This window comes from Malurus melanocephalus, unplaced genomic scaffold, assembly GCF_030028575.1.
Source record: "Malurus melanocephalus ecotype Western Australia unplaced genomic scaffold, MMel_1.1 scaffold_155, whole genome shotgun sequence".
Taxonomy (NCBI): domain Eukaryota; kingdom Metazoa; phylum Chordata; class Aves; order Passeriformes; family Maluridae; genus Malurus; species Malurus melanocephalus.
In genome coordinates, this window is record NW_026623387.1 from 291498 (window position 1) to 303598 (window position 12101).

Sequence of the window (12101 nt, forward strand, 5' to 3'; positions counted from 1 at the left end):
CATTTTCTCTCCATGCTGCAAGGCCATGTTGTTGATGAATTTCACTGTATTTTTAGGTGCTTGCGCTTAAGGTGCTTGTTGCTTTGTTTCACCACAGGATGTGAGCGGGGGCAGTTTCGCTGCGGCAATGGCCGCTGTATTCCTGCAGACTGGAGGTGTGATGGGGCTAGAGACTGCTCGGATGATACAGATGAAGYTGGCTGCCGTAAGTGTAACAAATGCAGAGCTACTCTATTGGAATATAGAAAATTAAGGGGTCCCCATGTGCTCAACTGTACCTGTGGTACAAGAATGAATGTTGAATAGGGAGAAAATGACTAGTTGTCCTGGGATACTGCAGAATCTATTTCAGTTGTGTTGAGCTCATTTGCTTTTGGTAGACAGAAATCAAGCAGTGTTCAGCTTCTAACTTTAAACTTTTTTATGACTAATGTTTTAACTGGATGTAGAAATGTATTGTGTTCTATTTTTGCCATAATCCTGAGTATTGCATGTATATACAACTACCTCCAGCATCACTTGTACTCCAAATCTTTGGATTTTTCAGACCCTGGAGAGCAAACTTTGGGCACCTACTGTGCCCAAAGCAGAGTCATGTTTAATTGTCTAGCGCTGATTGTGCTGTGTCAGTAGCTCAGGGACAAAAATTTTATTCATATGGATGGTAATATCCATGCACAAAGATTCTCTCAAGCTGAATGGAAACGTGAAAATGAAGAATTTCCCTCCACAGTCTGTTTTCAGGAGCTTGCCTGTATTTTACCTTCTCAGTTCTGGTATTCTTTGTGGTCTTGTGGTTTGGTGTAATTATCAGCCCACTTACAGGTTAGGCCAATTTTTGCCTCTGAGCTGATAGGGACTGAGAAAGACTAATTTATATCAGTTATTTTCACACTATTATTTCTTTGCTGCTTGACTCATATAGTAATTGGAGGTCATTGACATGGCTTGACAGTTTGATTTGTTGCTTAGCACTTGAGTTAGCTCCAAAAAACTCGTGTAGTCCTGGATAAAGAATGCCTTTAAAGGGCAAAACAAGGTGGTGTTGTATAGCAATGAAAATTAAACTTCACTTTTAAAAAATTAATTGTCCTTTAAAAACATTATGTTAATGTGCTACAGGAAGTGGGGCACATCAGTGCCTAGCAAGATAGTTTTAAGGTGTATGAAACTAGTCTGAGATTAAAATTATGCTGAAAGATTATTCTTTGGTTCTTGAAGCAGGACTTAAAGGTACATGCATAGTAGTATGTGATCAATTTTAACCTTCTAATTAGTTTACCTGATACCATTTTGTCCTTTTCAACTCTGAATCTATGAATTGTTTTAATTTTCTCCCTTGATGCTTTGGTTAAGGTGGTAGTTGTGCTTGCATATCATCCCATGAGCACAAAGTGTTTGAAGTTGACCTTGTATTTCTGCAAGAACATGATCCTGAGAACAAAGATGGTCAAAACCAGGGTCCTGTTTACTGGACTGTGTTGTACTAGTGGTTCTTCCCGGAGTATTAACTATGGATGGAGTAAGCTGTGACACAGTTCCAGACATTCATTTTGATCYTTCTGTTTGATGGCTCCTTGTTGTTTGTCTTTTTGAAAAGTACAGAGTGGAGCYGTAACAACAATATTCAGATTGTTCTGATCTGACCCTCACTTTTGCCTCATGAATTCACAGGGACGAATCATGAGCTTGTGTTGGAAACCATCTTCTTACCAGGGTTAGAGCACCTGAGGTGGAGTGAGAGCAATTGAACAGACCCCTGTGAGAATAGGGAAACTAGTGAGACTCTATACATAAGTGAAAAAAAGGGGCTTTGCYGGAGGGCATTTCAGAACCTGAAATTTTTTTGGAATCTCCATTTTAGAGGAGGTTGTGTCCCCAGGAGAGGATATAAAGTGGAAGATACCTATGCAGAAGTTTACTAAGCTGAATTTTGCCTTTGAGCATAATTTTGCTGGTCCRCTTTCCCCTCTCTGGTCTGTTTTCCTTGATCTGTAAAATGATTCATGTGTTTTATGGAAGTTACAATTCGTTGACACTTGAACCTTAAGCCTTCTTCTCCCTTATGCAATTGTTTTCTTTGAAAGTGCTTTCYCAGATGTCTGTGAAGTGATAATTTTTTTTCATTGCTTACACTAGCACAACCTACCTGTGAGGGAAATCAGTTTCAGTGTCAGACTGATGGCGAATGTATTCCACACTCATGGGTTTGTGATGATGAGGAAGACTGTGAAGATGGCTCAGATGAGCATCARCAATGTCGTAAGTATTTCAACTACTTCCAGTGTTATATCAGCTTTGTGAAATAGTGATTTACACAGCAGCATATTGAGAACAYACAGAAACAAGCCCTCTGTAAGTGCAGAAGTCACTCTGAATTGTTTCTAGAAATTAAATAATCTGAAGTCTGAAGTAGATAAAATACAGAAAATAYGTTTTAAAATACATCTCCAGATCTTGAAATCTGAAAATTATTAATGTTTCCTTTAATTAAAAAGAGAAAAATATAAAGTGTATACTGTTTTTATACAAAATTTTATACAAAATCTAGTAATTTCAAAAATGGTGAAATAGACATGATACTGTATCTGCTCTATTCATTGGCTAACAAAATTCATGCTGGCATCTCAGGACTATATATAAAAAAAATTCATTCTTTCTAGTTAACTTTGGAATTTATTTGTATGTAAAAGAGGAGGAATTATCAAGCAGTTCAAGCAAACCTTGATAAATATTCTTGTATGATTTTTGGCAATGCTATTTAGTAGCATTATTATTTAGAATTATCAGAGCCATTCTTTCTCACATTCAGAGAAATACCTRTGGTCATGGTATATGGTGAGAGTGTAGTCTTCCATTATCATTTGGACAGCTTAACCTTAAAACAGAACTCTGATTGTATATCTGTATTTCACCAAATGTGCTAAACAGTGTATTATTCATTCTTGAATTGCTGTTTTCAAGTAAAGTATTTAGTGTTCTTTGTACAGTTTAGATCAAGAGAATAATTTACCAGCCTAGCTGCCACAGCTATAGGCTTTGCTCTTTTTTAAGAATTGATAGATGAATAGAATTTGTCACTCTGGTCTAGAATTTCATGACTAAGCATTTGAAGGGCTGAGGGTACATGCTAAAGTGGTGAATAGTCAACTGAGATGATTTCTGCACCAAATTATATTTTCTGCCTTGTTGCATAAGACAAGAGAACAATTGTAGTGTTCTGAAAGATGTTTTTCTACTACTTTGAGTTTTAAGTCACTTTAATTGATGAGAATAAGATTAATTTGTTTTCATTTTGATTGTATATATAATTTTTTGATAACTTCTTTAAATGGAACAGCTCTGGAGCTACTCACCAACCCCTGGGGAGGTTGAAATGTCTATTTTGGAATGATTTTGCTCACAGACTTGGTTTTTACTTTTGTATTTTCATACTTCCCAGTGAGGATGGAAAATTTTTAATGATGRTTAACTGCCTTTTGCTCCCCTCGTCCTCAGAGAAGGTGTCAGCACAACTGCTGGTTATGTTTTAACAAAGTAATCTGTAGMTACAAAATGCAAAATGAGCAACAGCTCTGAGTTTGGCTTTTGAACTGTGTCAGTGTAACAATGTTCACCATGTACTGATTAATCATGAGTGTTAATACCTACACGATGGCACTATGCTGCTGCCCTTTTTGAGTCATCTTGTTCCTCTCCTAAAGGGACTTTTTATCTCAGTATTTGAGAAAGCTAGAGGAGATTTTTTTCTTTGAAGTGTTAAAAATTTTTCTTGGGAAAACTGGCCAACAGCTCTGGAAGTCACAGATGCAGAATTAAAGTGACTTTTTTTTACTTTATTGTGCTCCTCTTGTTTTGCCTCATGACACTAGTATCCTAGTAGCTGGTTTTGTTTTGGGAACACTGCTGACAGAAGAAGGCATAGAGAGCCCCTGTAGAGCCACAGATGACAAGATGCCAATGTATAGATTGGGATGATGTTGAGATATAACTAGAGTTTGAAAGAAGCAAATGTGTAGGTAGCAGAGGGAAGGAAAAGTTGGCATTAAGCTTGCCCTTCAGTGATATATTCACAGGTTTGTATTAGTYTGCCTAAGAACTAAAAGTATAATTTTTGCTGTAGTGGAATCAAAGTGGAATTGAACCGTTTTATGTGGTTGCTTTTTACTGACAGCTGTCACGAGAAAGGACATAATCTTTCTCAATCCTCCATTAGCTATATAATGCAAACTATTATATATGGCTGTAATTAGAAAGTGGTGTCTTACCTCCAGTTCTGCTGTGTTTGCTTTGTAACATTCTGCTTGACTGAATAACTTAGTTACTGTCAGATTTTGACCCAGTAAATAAAATAACAAAACTTTGAATCAGCGAGAACTGGTAATTTAATGTTTTAGGCAGAATAATTATAGGCAGATAATTTTTAACCTAGAGGTCAATCCTTCATTGGAGAAAAGCAGTGACCTTGCAGGCTAAGGAAGCCCTCACAAAGCTGTGCTATCTGCCATGTGGTTCTCAAGTGGTCTTTAATTCCAAGATACAGGGGGGAAAAGGTGTTATACTGATATTTATGAAAAAGATGAAATAGTTAAAGAGGAAGGAAAATATTTTTTCTCATAAAAAGTCTTGTTGATAGGAAAGACTGACTGTGTGCCTGTTTGTTGCAGCGGGAAGGACGTGCTCGAGTCAGCAGTTCACGTGTTCCAATGGCCAGTGTATCCCCAGCACGTACTGGTGCGATCGAGTGGAGGACTGCACTGATGGAACAGATGAAAGAGTCTGCCGTGAGTCTTAACTCCTAGCATAAGATCTGGTTTCATCTCATCTCTCTGTGGCATTTTAATACATTTGTAAGATTAAMGGGCTTGTTGATAGACAGGATGACCACAATATGCTTTTTGTTACAAGARTTTCATTTCAGATTCTTTTGTGTATTAGAGCTGACGTTCTGATACAGATCTGTTATCACAGAACTCAAGTGCAAACTGCYACCACAGGATAGGCCATATTGTTTCTCATTGTCTGAAAGATAATTAATACTGCATTGTAAAAGAGCATGTTTAATTGGCTTATAGCTTTGGGACACTCAGAGTTAACTTTGCTGATTTTTTTCATGTTCTTTTTGCGTACTCCTTGTGAAATCAGTAGTAGTTACAGCCTGTACAGAAAAGCAAAATTTGACTCCMGATGACTTATTTGAGGAAATTTGATCCTTTCAAAAACATTTATATTCTAGGCTGCAGCTTCCTGTGGAGATGATTTAGTCATATTGTATTCAGACAAGCTTTTTGTACGTGCCAACAAAATGCAGATGGGCAAGGAGATTTTTTCACTCTAACTTCCCCGGATCTGAGGTTGCCTGTCTGGKGACAGTCTCTGTAGATCCTGGCCTAGGTTGAATACTGATGGAAAAGAAATCTGGCCACAGAATGGAGGCCATGTTTTTCAGAAATGTTTTTGTCTAATACCTGTACAACAGTGTGCAACAGGCATGTCTGTTCATTGTTAGTTTTTAAAATGCATTATCCCTGAATTAAAAAAGAGGAACTGTTGACCGTCTCTGAGAAGCCTGTAAGTAGTCATGAAATGCAGTGTGGAATAGCCAGGTGCATTGGTRTGGTTGTTATAATGCAGATCTGTGGCAGTCTGGGAGTGGAGTCCTAAGAATGATACTTMCATCTCTTTTTTCAAACTAGAAGCTTCTGTGATGTTTGAAATTTGAAGTACACATTTTATTTCATGTTTAACATTCTCAGCTAGGTAAATTAAAAAGAMAGTTAGGAAAGGGCTCTCTAGGTATATTAACAGCAGTGCTCTACTGCTGTGAGAGAAACCCAGTCATTGCTGCATCAGCAAATAGGTCCCGTGACTCTTGTGAGGGCAGCATATTTAGCCCCAAGGAGCGGGACTGTCTCCTATCATTCAACAGCCTTTACTCTGGTTTATTAGAATATGTGTTGACAGGCCCTCTAAGACAGAAGAATGGCTATGACTTGGAAAATTGAAAGTAGGAGTGTTGGACTAGTTTAAAGAAATGTGACAGTGCTGAAGACAGGAAGATCCAAGAAGAATGTAATGACAAGACTCTTGAGGAAGGCTGGTTAATTTTATTGCCTTTTTGCCTTTGCAAGGCCCGGAACTTTCAACAGAAGCCATAAAATAAAATTTACAATTTGCTGATTTTATGATTAACTGTGTAGTACAGATTGGTGTATTTGTTTTTGTAGCAGATGCTAATGCTTGCTTTGAATGTTCATTTTTCCCACTGTTCAGTGTATTTTCTTTTCCACATTACCTGATATAAACAAATGTGAGAAGAATAGCATTTGGCCTATTTTGGCCTTCTCCTTTGTCACAGAATTTCCCTTATTTAATTTGAACTAAAAAGTTTCATAAATAAAAATGRAACATCCATGAACAAAAGAATAAAGCTATTTATAGTTGATTCTGGTGTTTTATGGAGCATAACARAATGCAAACTTAGGTCCATTTACTTATGCCTTGGTCTCACCCATGTGTCTGGAAACACAGAAGATAAAGTTTTACTTCTGAATAAGTTACATTATTTCAGAAAGTAGTCAAATGCAAAATGTCACCAATATAAAGTAATTCTGCAATTAAACATGTAAAAAGCCAGAACMAAGGAATTCAGAGCCTTAGTCCATTTTATTGCTAATGGGATTAACAGCAAGAGAAAACTACCCATGCAGAGGCTAAGATAAACATCAGAACAATGTTTCAGCTACAGGTCATGCAATTAGTGCACTGAAGCTGTTTTGATTTCATGAAATTGTGGCTTTTCATTTTATTTAAATATACAYATTGGGCTGTTTTCTAGCTTTTTTGAATAGTCAGCAGCCAGAAATACTTTGATTTAAAAGCTTTAGAAACATAGAATGAAATGGCAGACTATTCAGGGTAGCAAATACTTTTTGGGAGTAGGCAGCCAATACTGGTGTAATTTTACTGTGTTACATTATTTCTTTCAGTTAAAGGCTGAATTATCTCTCCTGCTTCAGCTTCATAGCTAAAAAATGAAAATCCCAACCATGTCCATTTTGCTTTGSTGTGACAGAATAACCTTTCTGAATACTGCTCTGTCAGCTGATTGCTGCACTGAGGCTGTGAGGGAGAAAGGGGCAGTACTTTAAAGACATTGTTTGAAGCTAGTGGGCTGAGTATGGGCCAAGAGACCCTGTATTTTTGATTCTAATTTTGTTGTTGAGTTGCTGCCATAGGTCAACTGCCTAACCTGTGAATTCCTGCCTCCTGTTTGCTATGCTAAATAGCTGCTGTGGTCAGGAAGTGGGCAGCCAGCTCTGGGATTAATTTGCAGAGACCAGGGTGAAAGTGAACAAAGATCAAGGGCTGAAGAGATCATAAGGGATGTAGTCCAAGAAAAAAGAAAAAGGCCACAGTCAGAGACTAATATTCTGGATGTTGGACAAATTACATGTAGGAGCTATAGACAAGGGAGAAATTCAGACTGAAGGAAATACCTTCACCAGGAAGAGTTTGGGACAGGGAAGTAGCAAAAAGGGAGCAGTCTAAGACAGGCAGCCAAAGACTAGAGTCTCAGGGATCAAAATCAGGAATTAAGGCCAGGAATGAGAGTCTGGTCTATCTGCCAGCTCTGAAAGCATCTCTGTTGTGAACACTGCCTGGTGTCATGTTGCTCATAGGACTCTTGGAATAAGTCTCCCTCCTGGTGTTTCTGGTAAGSTCTGAGCTGTCTGGGCAGTGATTTGACCACTGTGAGGTGGTGACTCATGGCAGTGAGTCAAATGGTTTCAATTAACTTTATTTTGTAAATTTCTTTTAAATGTTGCAATAAAAGACACTTGTTAGTAGGAAATCACCATTTTTCTTTTTCATTTCTCCTTGTAACATGGGTTAGGGTTATGGAAGCTTACACTATTGACAGAAATCAGCTTGTGATGTATCAAATACTAGTTAGAACTATTTCCTGTTGCTGTTTTTGTATGAATTTATTTCCAGCTTGCAGAACAGAGGTGTTAGGTGAAGTGCAAATTAGTGTGGGTTTAGCAGTTCTTGTGACATAGGTTTAAAGCATCTTCCACGTGTCTGTTGAATGGTGCCATTCAAATGTGTTTGCAACTGTTGCCCTGAAACAGTTAGAAGGAGCAAGGTGCTTCTTATGTCCTTTGTGCTGGTGTTTGCCAGTTATTTTATTTTGCAACTGAAGTGATGGCATKCATCAAGGGAGACAGATTGTGTAGAAGTATTTTGGCTAAGAACAAGATRCCTGAGGGGAGGGGAGAGAAAGAAGAGCTCCCTTTCTTCATGAGTTGGAATGAATGCAGGTGAAAAACATCCCCGGTTTTCACAAAGTTCCTATTATCTTCTAGGAATTGTCATGACTATGTAACCATTTCTTCTTTTTAGTTTTCTGCAAAATTAGTCACAGGTTCTTGGAAGGAAAAGGTAAAGGTAGCAATACTTATGTTGGAGGCTATTGACCATTGAAAACAAAGTTAAAGAAAACAGTGTTCATATTTTTTTCTGTCCCTTTACTTTTCTCTTAATGGTGTGTTCAGTCTTATATTGTCTCCTTTCACTCTCTYTAGTACGGCTGTATTCCCAGAGGGCCTTAGATGCAAACTGTCTACCTTGTTGTCCTTTTAACTCAGARCTTTATCCTTCCTTTTTTTGCTCTTTCTAGTCCATTTGTCACCAATCTAGAAAGAAAAAAAAGAAGTTCCATTTCCTGGAAGACAACCTTTTCAAGTCATTCACAGAGCACTGACACTTTTTCTGTGTGCCTGCTACAACAGAGGCAGTACAACCTATTTCTCTGATTGGTATCAGTTCTTGAATAGCTGTGGGTTTTATACTCAAATGCACTAATATTGTGAGGTGTGTACAGAGAAATCTTAGTTTAAATAAAAAGTCAAATAAAAGCTAGATCTTCCCACTTAAATTCAAAATGTTGTGATACTCACTTTCCAGCTTCATTTGCTGGAGAYCTTTTCATTATCTAGATCATTCTGTCTAGGTCTTTCGGTTTCCAGAGTTCATCCCATTCCTACTTTCTTGCTGCCAAGATTTAGAGTYTTCCTTTTAAGAAATCCCCATTTGGTGATAGGAATAGAAGAACTAAGCTCTCTCATGGCTAATGTTTTGTAAATTTTGGARAGAAAAAAGGGAATTTAAGTGCAAGGCTTTTTGCAATTGCGAGGACAGGTATTCCTTTGTTTTCAGATATCCTAGTATTGTTCTGAAGTTCTGGTTTGGCTTCCTTCATTCTCAGCATTGACACCACAGACACAATATTACAGGTGCATCTCATGTGTGTTCTTTCCATACAGGCCTTAGCTAGATGGCCCTGGGAAGTGCAGCACAATGTCCTCATAGAAGCTGGAATTTCTTGCTTGATTCTTTTACCTTTTCTACTTCTCCTCACATGAAAGTAACCCAGGTACTGCAGAGCTGTTGTGATGGCACAGATGTTCCTGAACTCTGCAGTGCATTGGCTGCAGCCTTTGGTGTAGCCATTTTTCATGGGGCTCAATTCTTAATGCCCCAAATAATTAAAACTATTTTATTAAAATATTATGCTATAAGGTGCGAARAGTAAAATGGTCAATTCAGAATGATGTGAAAAATATCTTTCAGATCAGTGAGCAGGACCTTATCAGAACTATAATTTACAAACTTTAGTCTTTTGGCAAGGGATTGGGAATGGGATTACCCATACAGAGTTAAAAAATTAAATCAATCTTCRTCAGGCTTTTCAAAGAATGTTCTTGCTTATGCAAGTGCAATTAAAATAAGGAATCTGTGCACCAGTTTTGAAAAGAGAATAAGGAAAAAAAATCATTTGTTCACATTCTAGTAGCCGCAAATTTAGTCAAAATGTGTATTTTGAAGTGTCTTCAAACCATCTTTACTTCTTGTTCTTGGTATTTTTTAATAGTGATTTGTATTTATACAATACACTGAAATCTGTAAAATAATAAAGTTTTTTCTAGGCTGTGGACATTTCCAGACCTGCTGCTGGAGAGAAGACTTTGACCAAGTTTCCCTTGTTCTAAGGGAGTTTAATATAAGCTTSAGAAAATCTTATTACTGACTAGATCTTTAGTCTGCCTGGGCATTCTTGAAGAAACAGGCAGTGCAAGGCAATGGGTTCAATTGTTTATTTATTTGACATTCAGTCCATCAGAAACAGTTTGGAGCATCAGTAAAAGTATTTGTGGGATATGAAGAAAAGTGWGGAAAATTACAGAACTATCTATTATAAATCCTGTGGAAGTTTTTCTACTTCAGTACATTAACAAGAACATATAAKGTATTCTTCCTTTCTTTTCCATTTGCCCTGTAATACTTGCAGTGTTCTTGTACTGCCATAGCTCTTTCCGCTGGGCCATAGATCTCCCTGTAATGCCTTTTCTGTTTTCACACAGGGAAGAGGCACTGATTCCACACTGAACATAAAGTGTGGCCTCAGGTCAGGCCTTTCTTTAGTCCTTTCTGTAGGCAGAGCTAACACTTCAGAGCCCATGTTGTTTCCAAAGAATTTTTCCGTGAGCCTAACTGAAACAAGAAAAAATGAGAAGTCTSTGTTAGAAAGGTGTTTGGTTGAGAAGAGGGGCCAAAGAATACTCAGGGCACATGTTGGCATTGTCAGACTTTTGGAATGGAAGATTGGGAACTATCACGAGAGAGCCACAGGTAGTAACGCTGTAGCTGGAGTCCTGCTGATCTGCAACTACTGTCCTTTAATTAGACATACTGCTCCTACATACAGGTTTCCACCTTTTATTAACTGCAGTGAAACAAATGAAATTTAAATGGACCATTTGGTGAGATTGTCTGGCTAGACTTGTAGGGGACATGAACATAGATGCTTAACCTCTCAGATTAAAAATTTGACAGTTAAAATTATGCAAGCCTATTCCATAGGTAATGGAAGTTTCATGGGCATGTGATAATACACAGAACTGCAGAAGCGAGCAAAACAATTTGCCACTGTCTCGAAAAATTGTCGCTTTCTTGAGATCTGYTTGAAGCAATTTTATAATCCCTGTTTTGAATTCCAAGAATATGAATGAAAATATGCCTGAGAATTTTCTCTATCTGCTTTTTTAACTCCAAGAGAAGTAAAATGGGATAAGAATTCAAACTGAAAATCTAAAAAGTGCAGAATGTAATTTGGCTCTTCTGTCTTGAGTTCATTATCTTCTATATAGAGACAAATGTTYAATAAACATAATTTCTAAAATTTCTTTCTTGCCATTTGACCAAAAAATGTAATTTTTGTTGACATAGCAATGAGTTAAACTRTGAGTTTATGTTCTGTTACTCAGTTCTAGCATGTTCATATGTTTAATTTGTTGGATAGTTCCACTGAACTCACTGACTGCTTGTACGAATAGCTGTTCTCAGAGCTGGTTTTAAGTTGTTTGAAATAATCCCTTTTATTTTCCTGTTGGTCATCTACATAAGTAGAATATCCAAAACCTGAAAAAAAATCATTATTTATGCAGAATATTTTTTCTTTTCTGAAGTGGGAAGCAAGTAGTAAAAACTAGAGGTTCTGATGTTGTTCGTGGGACCTGGAATTTTAATATCCTTGGCTTAATTAGAACAAAATAATAAAAACCTGAGGTCTCTGAGTTTGAGAACTCATGACATTTTAAGAGGACTTAGGAATTCCTTTGCTATTTAAACACTTCTATTGCATGGCTGCTTGCAAGGTTTTTTAGCATCCATCTAGAAGATATTCTTGAATACCTGTTGGAGAAGACAGTATACTGGAAAAATTAGTTTTTACTATAGGACTATTAGAAATGGAGTCTTCTATTCCCCTTTTCCTTTGAATCAAAGTATTCTGTTGAAATAGATGGATATGACTCATTATAGTCTAACATTCATGCTATTACTTAAGGAATTTTTTTCTTTTAGACTACCCAAGATGTGAACAGTTATCATGTGCAAATGGAGCATGTTTTAATGCAAGCCAGCGATGTGATGGCAAAGTTGATTGCAGAGATTCTTCTGATGAAGCTAATTGCAGTAAGTACCCTGTGCAGAGAGATCCCATACAAATTTGCTTCATAGATCTTTTGTAGTTTTCT

At 37.3% G+C, this 12101-nt stretch overlaps 1 protein-coding gene across 1 annotated transcript in view; it reads left to right on the forward strand.

The window, feature by feature from the left end:
* Positions 1-12101, forward strand: part of LRP2 (LDL receptor related protein 2) — a 110325-nt gene that overhangs the window by 16573 nt on the left and 81651 nt on the right. The window contains exons 2-5 of the mRNA XM_057371712.1: positions 98-205; positions 2140-2262; positions 4668-4784; positions 11929-12039. Coding sequence (XP_057227695.1) covers positions 98-205; positions 2140-2262; positions 4668-4784; positions 11929-12039 — 459 coding nt within the window. The remainder of the gene's footprint in view (positions 1-97; positions 206-2139; positions 2263-4667; positions 4785-11928; positions 12040-12101) is intronic.